The sequence below is a fragment of the Colius striatus genome, chromosome 12, assembly GCF_028858725.1.
Source record: "Colius striatus isolate bColStr4 chromosome 12, bColStr4.1.hap1, whole genome shotgun sequence".
Lineage (NCBI taxonomy): Eukaryota > Metazoa > Chordata > Aves > Coliiformes > Coliidae > Colius > Colius striatus.
Window position 1 is genome coordinate 2,411,021 of NC_084770.1, and position 17,564 is coordinate 2,428,584.

At 47.2% G+C, this 17,564-nt stretch overlaps 1 protein-coding gene across 1 annotated transcript; it reads right to left on the reverse strand.

Annotated features, from left to right (window-relative positions):
* Window positions 1-4,337: 4,337 nt before the first annotated feature.
* ADIPOQ (adiponectin, C1Q and collagen domain containing) lies at window positions 4,338-10,711 on the reverse strand. Its single transcript, XM_010202108.2, has 3 exons — window positions 10,330-10,711; window positions 6,791-7,010; window positions 4,338-6,382 (listed from the first exon to the last, which is right to left on the reverse strand). The coding sequence occupies exons 2-3, from the start codon at window positions 7,002-7,004 to the stop codon at window positions 5,856-5,858; spliced, it is 741 nt and encodes a 246-aa protein (XP_010200410.2). The 5' UTR covers window positions 7,005-7,010; window positions 10,330-10,711; the 3' UTR covers window positions 4,338-5,855.
* Between the last annotated feature and the right edge of the window lie 6,853 nt (window positions 10,712-17,564).

Here is a 17,564-nt window from a genome sequence, read left to right on the forward strand (position 1 = left end):
TCTCTCTCTCTGGGATGTACTTCGAAAGGAGATATTGCTGTGCTCAGAGGTACTTTCACTAATGGTTTGAGGGGTTTTTTAAATCATTCACTGTTACTTTTGGATATTATATGAAGGATACATGGCAGAGCATGTTGCTGCCTAAAAGAGCTTTGTTCATCCTACAATGCAGGGGCCAAGAGTTGCTTGTTCTGAATGGTCTGACTCACTTGCCAGTCACACTAAGAGGGCTGCATTGTCTTCTGTTTCAAGATAAATACTCAACTGCCATCAGTATTTAACTTTTCATTTAAGAAGCACAGGAATAAAGCGTAGTCCTTTTGTCTTGGTTTATTCTGGCTGTGGGCCATGGGAATGCTTGGCTTTAGAAACAAAGTCTTAAAATGGTACTCACAGAAAACAGAGTTCTTTCCTCCTGCAGCAGGTAATGTAGTTACTCATACTTAGAGGTATGGTGTATACAAAGCAGTCTGTTGGATAGTAATTCCTATTTTGACTCAAGTTTTCAGAACATTTTGATTTTGTGCCCTTCAGTGACCAAAGTGAATCTCTGAATGAGAAATAAACAGTTATATTGGTATTATGTTATTTCAGAGTCAAGAGTTTAATCTGATCTAATCTGAAGTGCAGTCTGTACCTCATAAATTGACCACAAAAACAATACTGCAACTGATCTTTGTTTAAAGACTCCACGCTACTTAAATTTCACCTGGAGTGAAATTCTTCCTCTCATCCTATTTTCACTTTTTTTCTTGGTGTTGCCTCAAAGGAAGTCTTAAATGTAACAGTGAATATACTGCCCCTGACCTTTAAAATGTAAGTACAATAAAGGCAGTAGGATTTAAGTGTCTTTTTGTTATGTTCTTGTGGATTTCTTGACACTCTGTTCATTGTGTGGTATATGTTAAGTTGGTGTTGACATTTACTCTGCTTAGCAAGTGCCATTACAGCATGTCCCTGAAGAAGCAACCTTGCTGAGGCATAGTCTCCCTTTTCTTTGTAGTGCTTGCTTAGATCAAAGAGGTAGGGGTTTCAAGCTTTCCTCACTGAAACCAAGATAAACATTTTGACTGGGTGGTAGCAACTGTGCTTGGACTGTTTCTAGCTTTGGTGCTGTGCTTTCTCCTAACTGGGTTTTGAGAGATGAGCTGCTGGCAGTGAATGAATGAAACAGGTTTCTGAAGCAACTCTCCTTCTCTACTGTTTTAGCTACTTGCTTTTGCTTATGCCAAGATTCCTCAAGATGGTCACCTTGGGTTTGGTATCCTTCCTTGTCTGTGTTTTGTTCAGACTTCTGCTTTGTTTTTCATTTGCCTTCCTTAAGTTGTAAGAAACTTGAGCCTCATAAGAAACAGCAGCAGAGTATATTCTGTGAAACGAATCTGTGTTGAACAGTTGCTCTTTCATGTGAATAATGTTCTCTGAGATGGCCAAAACTTCACTGAAGCGTTCATTTGAAAGTGCTAAGAATGAATAGTTCAAGCTCTGTAACATCATCTCTCTTGATCAAAACATGGAACCTGTCTTCATGAAAGTGTGTAGATGGCAAATAATGCTCATGGGTCAAGCACAGCCTAGAACTCTACAGTAGAGTTTTCATCCTGGTAGGATATAGCTACCCATTCAGGGAAGGCATAGCTTTTTGTGACAGTTTCCAGAATCTCTGTGTTACACAGCAGTGTAAATAATACTGCTGGCAACCAGGATGTAATATGCCTCTAAGGGAAGGAGCTTTCCTCTGTGTGGTGTATGAAAGTATTTTGAGTTAGTAAAATTCCTTCTGGAGGAAGCTGCTGAATTTCATCAGCTTGGTGTGCAGCTGATGTCACTGGCTGTAGCTGCATTGAGTAGCACATGATATTTCTACAGTGCCTCATCTGAGCTGGCTACCAGGTTAGCTGGAGAACTCAGTGCTCTGCTGCTGTTTGTGTGAGCAGAACCAAGCAAGCTCAGACCTGGTGTGGTGGTAGAGGCTTCTCCTTGGTTGGTTGGGAGTGTTTTTCTTGGCTGACTTCCAGGAAATGTAGAGGTTTTCCTATTGACATTTTACTTCAGTAATTGAGGTGGAAGAAACTTTTTTCAAGAAGGAGGTGGGAATCCTCTGATATGCCACGCAGGAAGAAATGTTGATGCTTAATACTTCCATTTAATTAGGAATAAACCTCCCCTTCCTCTTGGACTAGCTGGAGAGGAACAAATTGCACCGGGCTGTAAGGAGATCACACAACTCTCCTCACAGGCTGGGCTGGTCTCCTGGGATGAGTCTAAGGATGAGCTGGGGATGGGTCTGCTGATTTGAAAATCCCATGGCAGACTTCAGTTTTTTCATTTTCATCATATACCTACTGTTAGTACAAATGTCATAAGCACATGGCAGCCTTGCAGTGACTTAAGTCTTTCATTGTGAAGTGTTCCTGCTTGCTGTCTTCCTGCAGTCTCTCTGAGCAGCCATACATAGAGGGAAGAGTCAAACACAGCTCAAACACAAGATCAAAGGAGCTGACCGCTCTCTTTTTAACCTGCCCTAATTACAAAGTGGCAAACAAGATGTCATTCATGGTGTCTTTATCATATTCATTGCTATCTAATAGGAGCTGCTGCTGCTGTTTATGCCCAGAGGCATCCCCTTTGTGTGCCTGCAGCTGTAGGTGTAGTTTCTAAAGAGAGAATCATCCATTTAAACCTGCCACAGCTAGTGAGGCAGTGAAGAGGGAGACCTTCCTTTGTACCAAGCATCTAGTATCAGGATTGATTTTATTTTTTTAAGCCCCAAAAAGGCAAACATTAGAATGGTGGGAGAGCAAGGTGCTTCCAGGCCTCTTCAGCACCTCAGTGTCATTTTTCACTCTTTTGTTGCAAGATAATTGTATGTTCAAAGCATTATACAATCCTTGAGAGCCTTGGCTATCTGCCTGTTTTGGCCAGGTTTTCCCATCCCCACAGGGTGAGGAAATGTGGAGGAAGAGAAACACTACAGCAGCTCAGTAGTAGAAAAAGGCTGGATTCATTAAGAGCTATGCTGATCTCATCTCCCAAGGCTTCATTACCCTCCCAAACCCTATGTACAGCTACCCCCTCAAAGCAATACAAGGCCAGCATGATGCCCTAGATCTCCCTGCCCTTGAGCTCCTGTGGTAAGCCTGGCTTTGTGCCCCAGGCATGGACAACACAGGGAGGTGGAGGTTTGATATCCATAGCACATGCAGGGGTCTAGGTGCTTCCTGGGCTATAGGCACTCCCTGGAGGTTTGCAGCTTCAGGGGATAATTGCTGGCAACGCTCAGCTGCTCATTCTGAAGACTGTCAGCAAGTTTTTGGTGGTTGAGACCCGGTATGCAGACATGGGCAAAGGCTGGGCAACCTCAGGAGACAGTGATGAGGGTGCTGAAGGTAGCTTCAGGGCACAACCTTGGCTGTACCTGGGCTCAAGTGTGTATGCTGAGGGAGTTGCATCTCTGCCTGTCCTGCTCTGTGTCTCTGCTTGCTTTGCTGCTGGGGTGAGCCTCTGTGGGGTGCATTTGCCCTACAGGAGAGCTTGGGAGGGGGCTGATGGCTACCTCTGAGGTGCAAAGTTGCTTTCTGGGTGGATGATGGCTTAAAGTGGGATTTGGTGCCTGCTAGGGAGGTGTGTGTGTCTCTGTAGCTGATCTCTACAGAGTGAGAACCTTGGAGAGATTTGAGATGAAAGACTTCATAAAACAGCTCGAATCCCTGAAGAGAAAGCTTTGATCCTTATTTCCATGCAGTGGGGGCTCACCTGGTTCACAGGCTGCTGTCTGGACTGCACTAACTGGGAGGGCTAGTGTTTGGTTTTTTGACGTGTATGAGTGATGCAGATACTCTGTGTGGAGCATCCTTTGCTGAGCAGGAAGCTCCCCCATCATGGAGGATGTGTTCCCATGGATTCACACAAGAGGAGCAGTTGTTTTTTTCTCAGTTCTGAAGTCAGCATGATCAGATTGAGCATCAGTTTGACCCTTGCTAAATCTAGCATGCTTGAAGCCTCCTGAGCCAGCAGAGGCCCTCTCTGGCAGGCTGGTTAGGGTGGATTCAGGCACAGTGGTTGTGGTGAAATAGTCTGGAAAACACTGCTCATCATATCCAAAAAAAAGGCAATACAGTGTTAGGTGGTGAGATGCTGAAGCCATGAGGAAAGCTAGAGGGTGGAGAGTTTCTTGGGGAGGCAAAAAGGGGATGTCCCTGTGTGTGCCAACCCAGGGTGTCCTCACCTTGCTGGAAAGTACTCCTTTTCTTTTCCTAGGCTGCCTGGTGAGCCCAGGAGAACGTGTCTGTCTTTGAATCCTTCCCAGCGGCGCATACAAAAATGTTGGAGCATCCTCATTGAGAGAGTTTTTTATTGTTGTTGTTATTTGTAATGTGGTAATTCAATGGAGTGTAGAAAATGCTGCTGTTGGAAGTAATTTCAGTTGAAGCTCTTAATGCTGTTTTGTGCTTGTAATAATGCATTAGCTCTGATCTGTGGTAGCTTTCCCTGAAGCTTAATGGGAGTCTTCTTCAAATGTATCTGAGAAACCCTCAAATCCTCTTTTAGCTAAAAGTCAAGCAAGCTCCTTGGAGAGCAGTTTGATGGGATTGCTACTAATCCCAGTCTTAATACTCTTCTCCCATTAAGGTAACTTTGCCAACAGCTTGAGTAGGTCCTGGGGATATTCATCCCAGCAGTCCACTCAATATAGCAGGTTGCACCATTACCTGAAGCTCTGTCCAGCTAGTATGGAAACCATTGCTTATGGCCCACTTATGGTGCGGAAAAGTAGGAACACGGTTGCTAGATCTCACTTCTCACTGCACTTGCGAGCTATTCAGAGGGAAACTGGGACAGGATCTTGCCAGCTTGCAGATCAAAACTTTAAGATGTTGCTCATGTGCCCCATGCTGGTGCCATCACTTCTAGCACCCAGTAGGTGACTTGAGAAGGGACACTTCCACAAGGTTCCCTCTGCCCAGGAGCCTTGAGGAGCCTTCTGCTCCCTAGTCAGGTAATGTGTTTGCCAGGGAGCTGCTGACGTTTCTGAGCACCACAAGTGTGTGGCCAACACATCTGTGATTACCTCAGGACCCCCAAAGCCACATGATCAATGGTCAAATTTTGTTGTGTGGCCTCACCAGCCTCCATAAGGGTTTTCAGAGAAATCAAAAGAGAAGATCCTTGCTGTAAACAAGCCTGCTGTCTACATTAGAGAGGCTAAAAGGAGAGAAACCCAAAAAGAAAATAAAAATATGAAAATAAATGAAAGTTAATAATCTAAATATATGTAAAGGTCTGGGCTAAAGAAGGCAGACAACGAACGATGGGTGGAAGTCAAAGGCCCTAATAACACAGGGAGTTATGATGGAAAAAATACAGCCATCTGTTCCAGCTGAAAACAAGAGCAGAGCTGACTTTCATGAACAGTCTTCTCCCTCTTCTATGCAGATTTTAAAATGCTGGCTAAAATGTGTACTGCTGCTTTAAATTAATTTAGGTGGCTAAAAAAGGGAAACTTAGAATGTGACATTTAAATGGAACCAGTTTTTCTTTCCTCACTTTTAAATTTAAAGAAAGAGGCCATCTTGGGAGTGACTCCTGTGTGTTGTAACAGCACTGCTGTTTGACTTTGGGCCTAGGTTTCCACAAGGAGAGCAAGAACAAAGGTAGGAGTGAACTCTTTGTCCCATGGAAGTCACTCATGTATAATCTCCCAGATTTCACAGGGTATAGGGTTCCACCCTTGACAATCGTTGCCCCTGCAAAAGGCAATTTTCTGGTAAATACAGTATAGCTATAGTGCCAATGCCCTAGAAGGCCATCTGTGATAAAGCCACCTCACCCTTTCCCATGCACCGCTCCCTGCTTTAATGGTCATCCAGGTCTGGGTACAGGAGGAAGCCCATGAAAGTGGAATCATTGATGTTGTCGGCATAGACGCCGTTGTTGTCCCCCTCCCCGTACACCTGAAGCCAGACCTCATCCCCAGAGCTGAGGTGCAGCAAGACAGAGCCGCTCGCTTGGTCGACATTGTTCTTCTGGAACTGGTCGTAGGTGAAGATGACCGCCTTGTCCTTCTTGTAGAGGCTGACCTTGACATCCGTCAGGTAGACTGTCAGGTGGTAGGCGAAGTAGTACACGCCAGGGATGTTGCAGATGAACTTGCCGGTGCTGGCATCGTAGTGACTCTGCTCGTTGTAGAAGATCTTGCTGAAGCGGATGGGGACGTTGGGGTGAGGGGCTCGCTCTGTCAGCCCTACGCTGAAGGCAGAGCGGTAGACGAAGGCGCTTTCACCTTTCTTCCCCATCTGCCCTGGGTATCCGGGAAATCCCCTCGGCCCTTCCTGCCCCGGGACTCCCGTTTCACCTCGGTCGCCTTTGGGACCTGGCACACCTGGGGGACAGAGTGGGGACAGAGAGCTGTGTCTGCGCTGTGCTGCCAGCTGCTACTCACCAGCCTGAAAACAGAGGGGGCTGTCGCATGTTGATCTCAGCGGTACGGAGCAGAGGAAGGGCTGGAGGACCTCAGCCCTCACCATAAGCTGAGTCAGGAGGTGAAAGCCCATTAACTCCCAAGCTGTGTGCAGTGCTGCCAAGAGCAGCATGTCTGAAAAACATCATTCATTGGAAAAACAACCACCAGACCAAACTCTTTGACTTGGATTGTGACATCCCCATCCCTGGAGATATTCAAAAACCATCTGGACAAAGACCAGGCAAGGACTCACCAGACATGACAACTGCCAGGGCTGGGGCTGCCCGTGGCCTCCACCCCCGACGTATCCTCCCATTCCTTACCAACCTTCCTCTCCTTTCTCTCCCTTTAGTCCGTCTTTTCCATCTTTCCCATCCCGGCCGGGGAGCCCGTTGTGGCCAGGATAGCCGGGTGCTCCTCCCATCCAGTTGGCACATGGCATTTTGGGATCGGGCTGCACCTCTTCAGCAGCCACCCCTGTGCAACGGGGTGCCACCAGCAGCAGTGAGCAAAGCAGGAAGCCTGCTGGGCCTCTCATCATCAGTTCCTGATGTGGACAATCACTTTGTTAACTTTAAAGGTTAATGGGGGGGAAAAAAGTGAACAAAGTCCCCACCCCTGAACAACGGAGAGGCACAGAAGACTAAAGTTTGCATCAACATATCTGAAGGAGAGCAATTCTGCTTGCCACAAGGGCCCCTCCACATCCAGCGTGGTGCTGGCGTGAGCTTTGTGAGCCAAGCTGGAACGGGGCCCTGGAAGCACACCCAGCACAGAGAGGAGCAAATGTCAGTTACTCCCATGGCATTCATGCCTCCTTGCAGGGACACGGGTGTAGCCTGGGACTGAGCAGGGCACATACCAGGATATCTGTCTGATTTCTTAGCAGAGCTCTGCTCAGTTAGCAATTTGCTTTAACTTCTGCCCAGCTGAGTAAACAGCTGATTGAAATTACAGGTCTGGCAGAGCCTATCTAAAAACCTCAAAAGCCTTTAAGCTGAGCGAGTCATGTATCACTGCCTGGATCTACCTAATGCAACAGCAAAAGGTTGCTCTCTCCTCTGAGAGACTGCATGAAACTATGCTACTGGCTTGTTTTTACACCTGCTGGTATTTCTGGGTTACAGGAAGATAAGGTGCATGGTGTTTAAGCACTGTAGAGTCATATTTTTCTTCCTAGTTGCTTTGCCTAGTCCGAGCAGTTAGTGTGGCTCCCCAGAAGCAGGTCGGTGGTGACAACCTACAGCCAGCCAGGGGCTTTGTTCTGATGCTCCCCGAAATCAGTGGGACTTTGGTGGGCTTTGGGTCAGGCTTTTAGAAAAAAGGAGATATTTTAGATGACTACTTCTGTCTGGTACTGCTCCCCAGGCAGAGATTATACCCTGGAACAGCAAAGGTATCCTGTTATGAGAATGATGAGTGGCATAATAGGCAATAACAAATGAATAACAGCGTGGCCATTGAGGTCCCTTAGCTCTGTAATTTCCATGCAAAATAACATATCAGAGAAATTCCTTTGCAAGTCTGATTTTCCCAGGCAAGGTATTTAAATGTCATATTTTAAATAGTATCTGATTAACTCTCGCCTAATTGCTTTGAAGGAAGCTATGAGTTTTGGCTGGGGAAGAGTTAATTTTCTTTGTAGTGGCTGGTATGGGGCTATGTTTTGGATTTGTGCTGGAAACAGTGGTGATAATACAGAGATGTTTTGCTTATTGCTGAGCAGTGCTTGCAGAGGGTCAAGGGCTTTTCTGCTTCTCACCCAGCCCTGCTGGTGAGTAGGCTGGGAGTGCACAAGAAACTGAGTGGGGACAGAGTCAGGACAGCTGACCCCACCTGACCCAAGGGATATCCCACACCATAGGATGTCATGCTCAGCAATAAAACCAGGGGGAAGGTTGTCTAGGGGCTGCTGCTTGGGCCTTGGCTGGGCATCAGTTAGGTGGTGGTGAGCAGTTCTGTCATTTGCATCACTTGTCTTTCTTGGGTTTTATTTCTTTCTCTTTGTTGTTTTCCTTTTCATTGCAATTTGTTAGTATTACTATTTTATCTCAATTATTAAACTGTTCTTAACTCACAAGTTTCCTCACTTTCACCCTTCCAGTTCTCTCCCCTGCCTTGCTGCAGGGGTACTAAGCAAGCGGCTGTGTGTGCCTTAGTTGCTGACTAGGGTTGAACCACGACACTAACAGATGGGTCACCAGGATTTTAGTTTTTGCAGGACATTGGGAAGGCCTTGAACAAAAATTCAAAGCTCTACTTAATCACTTTGGTGGGCAGTACCTAACGTGTGAAATCAGAGAACTTCTAAAACCATGCCTGCCCTACCAGATTGCTCCAGCAATCTAGCAGCCACACAGCACCCTTGATGGGGCTGGGGCCCTGTCTCGGGAATGCCTGAGGGTGCTAGGGGCTCCAGCCCCCACAGGCTGACCCTTAGGCAGTGTCCTGCATCTCTGTGCTTCAGGGAAGCAAAAGGCCTCTTTGCCACAAGGGGTGAAAAGATTGTCCGAGAACTGGGGTGGACAACTGAAACAGATGTCTATAAATCCTAAAAGTGGCTTGGTTTGGCAAGAGAGGGTGTGCACGCTTGGGCACACAGTGACATGGCCACTTTGCTGTGCCTCTATGAATGGCACTGGACAGAGGGAACCCTTTTCCCTCACATGCATCCCCTCCAACTCAGTTTCCTGCATTCAGTCCTCCAAAATCAGCGCAGGCTATCCAAGGACATCTAACTGCATGAAAACATGCCAGTGTTCAGCCACCCAGTGATGCTTTGGCTCTTTACTGGTAGATAGATTCTACTGCTTAGTTTTCTCCTTCATCATAAGAAAAATGTTAAGCAAACAGAAAAGTACTTTTATAGTGAGAGTTTCACTCAAACACAGGTGGTTTGCTTGCCTGAGAAAGGAAGTACATCTCTGATATAAGTTTGTCTTACAAAGGGGAAATTTTAAGCTGTGTCTGCTATCTCTGAGTTTAAACTCTGTTTTAGGTATATCTCTTTACTACACCTTTCCCATCTCTTCTTTCCATCTGATGCTCAGCAGTGTAACAGGAAATAAGCTACTATATTTGAATGCCAGTTGTACCTTTCAGACAGGCAATAGATGAACTAAGTATTCTTGGAGGCTTTCAGTTCTTACCTTGGCAGCTACTATATTAAAAGCCCATGTGCATGATGTGATGTTTACTCATTTATCAGGAGAAACCAGCATATTGTCTATGAGATGCTATATGCCATTCCTAAGTGCTATGATTCAGAATTCCAATTTCACATAATGCTATATAAATAGGTAATATTTATATGTGTATTTTTTAGGAAAAACCCCACACCTCTGTGCAAAATCCATCTGCTTTCTAGCACCAGTATTTACTTCAAAGGTATTAGCCAGGAGTTGGGCTTATGTTGATATTTTGTGTTTACTTGTAGCATAGCTTTTGCTGATGTTTCAGTTGGGACTTGCTCCAGAGGGCTCTTTAAACCTAGGTAGTGTAGGTTTCTGGTAAGGAGCTGCTATGACTCAGGGAGATGTAGGGTAAACTCAGTCTTCCCGGGAGTCTTCAAGGAAAGAGGTGAATCAAAAGGTGCCTGGGCAGTACTCACTGTTAGAGCCATGTGGTTTTACTCTGATGTTGCTACTTTTTATTTAGGAGTGTTGATCTCTAAATAGTGTTTCCAAAAACAGGAGTATGAAGCTAAGGGTGAACAGCTATTCTTGGTTTAAAATACTCACTGGCCATTCTGAGAATAACTCTAAGAAAGGAAACTTGTTGCAAACAGCAAAGTCTGTCTGTCTGATTTGACCCAAAAGAAGAGAAAATCCTGAACTTAGCAAGAGGAAAAAGAAAATCATGCTTACCTGCTGCTTTGAGTCCTAGTTGGCTGGCTGCAGTCTCTTTAGAAATGAAGTCCAGCTACGACGTCGCTACCCCTAAGGCTACAGGGATCTGTCAGCTCAGCCGCTGCGTTTTCCATTTGCTGTTGCGCATGCTGACCTAAAGGTTGGGTTTTCCCATTAATTTTTCCTGGCCATCACTTAAGTTTTGGACTACTTATACAATCTGGTCACAGTGGGATAAAGAGCTTGCAAAAATAGCCTTAACAGGGAAAAGATGGGTTTGGGAATTGGATAGGAACTGAAGGAGCAATGGTTTGGTGGAGAAGCCTATTTGAAAGCCTACACATGGTCCAGGGCTGGACTTGTACAGCACCAGCTGCTGCTCTCTGTACAGTGGGAAATGTTGTTAGCAGCTGATGGAGAAAGTGTGTCTAAAGCCTTGCATTAATGCACTTAAAAGGGTTTTTTTTTTCCCAATGTGATAGTATATGAATTATAGTGTGAGAAGTTTTGGCTTCTCCTTTTAATGGCAAGAGCTGTTCCTGCCTGGCGGCTGCTGCCGTACCAAAAAAGGGCAAACCTGCTTGAGAGGAGGGGCAGTGCGGAAGAAGAGTTTCCTCTTAAGCCAGCCAAACACATGCCAGTGCTATTATAAACCATCTGAGTAATTTCAGCCCTATGGATGGCTTTTCAACCTATCACACATTTTGGCTTTAGATAGAAACAAAGTCTGTTTTTCGTGTGTTTCCTTCTAAAACGGAGCCTGAACCTCAGAGGCTTTTCTCTGTAACCATTCCAGGGCACTTCAAGGTTAGCTAGGCAGGACCCTGGCAAACCCTGGCTCTGAAAATCAGACTGGAAAAAACACAGTGTTATGTGTGTGGTGTAACTGGGCATGAAGAGATGGTGTCAGGGATATAATTTCCTTGGGGAAGGGAAAACTCATGCATCTCAGCAGGACAGTATCCCAAATTACTGAGTTGTAAAGACCTGACTATCTGGAAGGACTAAAAGGGTGTATAATCATCTAAATAATCTCCTATGTGCAGAGCTGGGAGTCAGCAAGGGTGAATTTTGAAGTCCTGAGGAGAAGGGTGCAGAAGGGAGGAGCCACAGGACCGCTGCTTGCTGCCTGCCCTATTTTGGTCAAGCCCTTAGTCCAGCATTTGAGTAGTTTGATTTATTTCTATTGTTTTTTAGAAGATGGTTTTTTTTCCATGCAATTTTGAGATCTAAAACAATCCCCCATGCAACTCTGGTAAAATTTGTCAGAGACCTAGTTGGATCTGTTGTTTTCTTATAAATGTGACTTGCTAGAGCCCTGTGTGTGTACGATGCCAATGTTTCTGTTGAAGTCTCGTCTTCTGAGCAATGAAAGGAGGAGCAGGCTCTGGGAACATTTTTTTCAGGAGAGAGGAGAGATTTTCAGCTGCCTCTGCCCAGGATGTGAGCAAGACAAGATGATCAGGGGACTGGAACATCTTTCTTATGAGGAAAGGCTGCGGGAACTGGGGCTGTTTAGTCTAGAAAAGAGGAGACTGAGGGGAGATCTCATTCATATTTACAAGTATCTAAATGGTGGGTGTCAGGAGGTTGGGACATCCCTTTTTCCTATAGTATCTAGCAACAGGACAAGGGGTGATGGGATGAAGCTGGAACACAAAAAGTTCCATTTAAACATAAGGAAAAACTCCTTCAGTGTTTGAGTGAGGGAGCCCTGGCACAGGCTGCACAGGGAGGGTGTGGAGTCTCCTTCCTTGGAGCTCTTCAAGACCCACCTGGACACGTTCCTGTGTGACCTGATCTAGGTGACCCTGCTTCTGCAGGGGGGTTGGACTAGATGATCTCTAAAGGTCCCTTCCAACCCTACCATTCTATGATTCTAAGACAAGGCTGGCTTCCCTGACAACTCTTGTCTTGAACCCTGAAATGCATGATTGGGGTATTTATTAAGCTGTCAAAAATTGGACCTGATGTGTTTAATAGTGCTGCAATTACCTCACGGGCTTTCAATTCAGATGACAGGAAAATGACACGGTGATAAATACTTCAGTGGTCCATCAAACAGCCTTGCAAATGCTATCCTTGCCTCCCAGAATTGGGGTGGAAGTTTATCTTGAAGGGTACAAGCCCCCTGATGCGCTTCCTTGTGGTTTTTTGCCTTACACACTTGGTTTGCGGGTTGGTGCTGGCTCCTATTCCTGCTGCAGAGGGAGATATTGTACAATTCTGTGAGCTGCTTCTGACTGTGTGATAGGAAAACATTTTAAATGCCCTTTACTGTGCCTGGCAACAAGCAAAACGTGCCACTAAATGCAGATTGGACCAGCAGCACCCACTGCTGTGGTGCTCATAGGTTCTTTTTGGCACAGAGAAGGCTGCTGTCCACAAGTCCTGCAACACCTTCACTCTGCACCGTGGTCATCGGATCTCTGGTGAAGGACATGCTGTCCATACCTAACTCAGCTACAAATCTTGTGCTGAGCCTCACCTTGTTTTCTCTCATGGATCTGATGCAAGCTTGCAAATATGAAAAATACAAACCCAACTTGATAGATTGTGGATTGCAGCTTCCACTGAGAATTAAAACCGAGCAGAAAGTTATATTTAGCCATCTATAAACAGGAATAAGAAGGACCAGGAGGCTCATTATCAGCTGTGCTCTGGAGCAGTCACAGTCTCTGCTAGTGTGATTTGAAGAGTGAAAAACTGCTTTTGGCTGCAGGTAGGTCAGGATGGCTCAGCAGGAGGTCAGTGACTGCCCAGGCCAGCCTGGCCCTGTGGGCTAGATCTGTGCCATGGAGGCTGGGGAAGGAGCCCCCAGCCGCCCACCCTTGACCTCCTCCAGTGAGGCTGAGCCAGTACTATCTTAAAGCCCAGCCCATGGGAACCCTTCTCCAGGGATGTCTCTTCCTGAGGCTGCTGTGCACCCCCCAGCCTTGGGGCAGGGTCCCTTCCATCGGGAGCTGCCCCCTGCTCTGCTCCAGCTCCCTGTCCCCCTGGGAAGCCTGACCCTCCCCTCCTCTTTCCGCTGGCCCTGGATACCGCACGTCCCAGAAACAACACACATCAGCCACTTAGCTAAAAATGGCACAATCTGTTTATGCCATTTGGCAGGCTGGCTGACAGGCTGCTACACGTTATTTTGGTGCTGCCCAAGGCTGTGCTCAGTGGAGAGACCACAGCCTTCATTCCAGAGGTGCCACAGAATCCCAGAGTGTTGGAAGGGACCTCTAGAGATCATCCAGTCCAACACCCCTGCTAAAGCAGGTTCCCCTCAATCAGGGGGTGCAGGAACACATATAAGCTAGTTTGAAAACCTCCCAAGGAGACTCCACACCCTCCCTAGGCAGCCTAGGCTAGGGCTCTCTCACCTGAACACCAGTCCTGTCACTGGGCATCACAGAAGAATATCCTAGCCCCGTGCTCTCAGCACCTGGCCTTTAGGTATTTATCAGCCTTGATAAGGTCTGCTCTCAGCCTTTGCCAGGCTAAGGCAGCCCACGTCCTGCAGCCTCGTAAGAAAGATATTCCAGTACTCTCATCATCTTGGTAGCCTGACGTGGCTCAGGCCCCTCTCTGCAGCTGTAAATCCCTGTAGCCAGGCTCTGGCTTTTGGGGTTTTTTGGTGGAAGCCTGTGTGGGCTCTGCATTACCAGACTGCCCGTCCAAGGCGATGGCAGCGTAGGTTGGGTGGTGGAAGGGATGGAAGCCCCTCAGGTTCGTGCCACAGTGGGGATACTTGAGCCAGCCTTTGGGGTCCACCAGAGCCAGCAGTGAGGAGGGGCTGTGCCCTGCTTGGCTGGGCTGGTGGAGACCTGGCCCTTCCCTAGCTGTAGAACCACAGGCCCCTCAGAACACACTCTGTCTTTGCTGGGTGAATCCGGTCTGCTTCTGGGTAGCAGGGTTACCAATTTCTTGGCCCATTTCACACAGACAAATGAGGTCTTTTCTTCCCTGTGACAGGCAACTCAAGCAGAACAGCTCCTCTCCAGGCTTGAGCAACAGTGTGTTTCTCTTCCTAGTGATTGTAAATAAACTTCCCTGGCCTCAGGGGATCCCCACTTGGCTCTTGGTGAGGGATCTTGGCATAGCAGGGCTTCTCATGCCAACAGGGACATTGAGACACATTTGTTCAGGAAACAAGGTCTTGTAAATACTGCTTAAAGCTCTTTTTATTGGTTATATCTGTTCCCAGGGTGCTCATCTCTGGGCTGCAAGTTTGGGGTGCTTTTTGTTTTCCCCAGGGCTGCGCCGAGGAAGCACAGTCAAGGGCCCGTGTAGGGGGTTATGAATGACTTCGTTCAGCTCCTCTCCCCTTGCATGCCAAATACAGGTCAGCCAGCTACTGGCTTCTTTTAGCACAACCTAGTCTTGTTTGGGGCTCATTCTGGGCTGGAAATCAGCTAGGCTAGGAGCAGAATAACAACCTCAGTGATTTGGTATGCAGTGCACTCCCGGGACATCCCTTGCCAAAACATCCTCTCTGGATTTTGCTCCCAGCAGTGATTGCATCTTTCCAAGGAGGCATCTGATAATGTACCTCTGCCTGGCTCTCCCCTTCAGCTTTGCTCCACAGTCTGAGCTATTAATGAGGTATTTAATGAGGTTTCTTGCTTGTCCATTAAAAGGAACACCTCAGCAAAGCCGAGGAAGGGGAGCTTGCAGCTGACAGTCACACAGCCCCCCAAAGCCTGCTTGCATTCATCAAAACCACATTTTTACACAGTAGATAAATTATTTATTAGGAGAGCATTTCTGAATAATTCAGGCAGGGAGAAGAGCACTGTCTTTGCACACATGAATTTCCTTGTTATCCAAGCCAGCCAGGCCCCTCTGCTGAGACGTTTAGGCAATGGACGGTGCTCACTGCCCTGGCACCACAGCTTGGCTGAGCCCCCCTGAGGCAGGGGGACTAGAGGCTGCTTTGCAGTGATCCCCCAGAGAGCCATTATTGAGGTGTGGGATAGCAGGAGAGTGTGTGGTGGTTTCCTTGGAGTGTCTCAGACAGCCAGTGTGCCACCAGCCCCTGATGACACTGTTGGCAGAGATGCTCCTGTCAGCTGAGTCCAGCCAGGCCCTGTGCCCACACCAGTGTGGAGGCTGTAGTGTAAGGGGGGCTGAAAACAGAACAGAAAAGAAAAACTTTGAGGTTCCTTTTTTGTGCAATGTGGTAGAGAGAATCCCAGCTCAGCTACTGGGAGTTGACCTCAGTCCCTCATTTTTCATCACTTCGGGGTGCTGAGGGAGAGGAATGGCATCCTCCCCAGTCACCACTCCCCACCACTGGAAATCACTGCTGCTCTGGACTTGGGGTAATAGCATTTCTGGGGTGTCTGGAGGAGCTGCACAAACCAAAAGAGTGGATTTGCTCTGGGCCTGATAGGAAAGAGGAGGAAGTATTGAGAGCCTCATAACACCCAGCAGTTTGGCAGAGGCTGTGTGTGGGGCAAGTGGCTCTGTGCTGGGGCTCAGTGTAGGCAGCAAAGGGCCATGGAATGCTGGGGCTTTGAGGTGACCCCCCAGCTCCCCCCACAGCAGTGGTCTGGATTTAGAACTCCTTGCAAGGGGATTTTTATTCCCTTTCTCTATCCCTTCCCTTCTTGTATTGCCTATTGGCAACATGACAGTTGGTCTCGCTGCAGGCAGGTGGGTTGGTGCTGGCACACTAGCACACTGGCTTTTCTGAGTGAGGGCTCAGGCAGGGAAAACACAGGGCAAGACCAGGGCACAAGCAGGGCTCCTCGTAGCTCTGTAAACCACAGCCCTTGTCTGCTGTGTGCAAAAGCACTGCCTGGTGCCATCCACATCTGTGTCCACTGGGAAGAAAGGCAGGAGCCCTCGACTGAGATAACAGCCTCCCATCACACACTTCTTTGCATGATGCAAATGCATGAGCACATTTTGTGGCCTTAATGATTTTTCCATTCACTGTGATATTGATCCAGAACCAGTGGCTCCAGTAACCTCTGCAGTGCATTAGCTGACCCTCTGCTTTTTGCAGCATGACAGATGTGACTGCAGGGTTGTGGGGCAGGCTGGGTGGGCAGTGGCCTGCTGGATTTCACAGTGCAGGATCCTCCTGGACTCTCATTTAACTTCCAATGAGACCAAGTCACAGGATTCTTGGGCCAGGTGACTACTCTCTACCTGCTTTCTGTAGGGTCTGTGCTCAAATTCAAAAATCTTTGCTTCAAAACAGCAGTGAGGTGCTAAGGGATAGCAGTTTGCTTGTTTCTCCCATCATTTCCAAAAGCTATTCACTTAGAACCAAGGACATGAATAACTAAAGGCATTATGAATCTTACATTGTCTAGAAAATGAAATACCATCGTGGACTCTGAGTGATGCATATTTCAGACAGCAACTAAATCTGATAAAAAATTATTACTCTTGGTTTTAGTTGGGGCATTTCACAGTATAAATCATGGCCAAGTGCTCTTTGGGAAGTCACAGAGAATGATACATCTGTGATGCTTTTGAGGGGGCATTCCATTGTGCTTAGCAGAAGGCAGAATTTCTGGTTGCTGAAAGCCTGATGAAAAGTTTATGGTGTCTTCAATTATTCATTTTTGTAAGTGCTCCATTTCCTGACTTGAACAGCCAAAACCACACTGTAACTGGTTTTAGCAGTAAATATTTGTTTGTTTCTGGAATCAAATACTTTGCCTCTGCTGCTGACTTTGCCTCTCTTCCATATGAGAAACAATGCTGGTTCACAAGCTATCACAAGATTTTGTATGTTTCTTGCTTTGGAAAGCAACTTTCTGTCTGGCAGCTCATGGGGCAGCCACCTGCCCCAACAGCCTTTGTTTGCACTGGTGCTGCAGCACTTTGCCTCGTGTCTGCCAAGCAGAGCTGCAGAAATGGATCTGGGAGCTGACTGGCACTGCAGACACACACAGGAACTTTGGAGGGCTGTATGTGATGTATGCACCACGTGCTTGCTGCTGTGGGCTGTGGTCAGCAGCCTTGGTTAGAGCTTCTCTCACATACCTGTAATGCAACAGTGGGCAGAGGAAACACTTCCTTTTGCTGCAGACCTGATGGTTTTAAAAACCTTTACAAATGCAGATGCAAAACAGGGTGGTTTGTGTCAGTGCCCCTGAGCTGGCACTCAGTTGCAGCTGGATGCCAGGGACCCTCTGCTCCAGGTGCACAGCATCAGACCCTTAGTGCTGCTCACCTGGGCTTGAGTATCTGTGTCCACACAGGAATCCTACGAGACTGGGCCACTGGACACCAAACCCACAGGC

Bases quoted from the DNA above. Each gene is read 5' to 3' on its own strand.
- ADIPOQ (XM_010202108.2), bottom strand. From the start codon at position 7,004: ATGATGAGAGGCCCAGCAGGCTTCCTGCTTTGCTCACTGCTGCTGGTG. The intron at 6,383-6,790 runs GTTGGTAAGGAA...TCTGTCCCCCAG, and splicing joins GGGAGAGAAAGGAGAGGAAG to GTGTGCCAGGTCCCAAAGGC.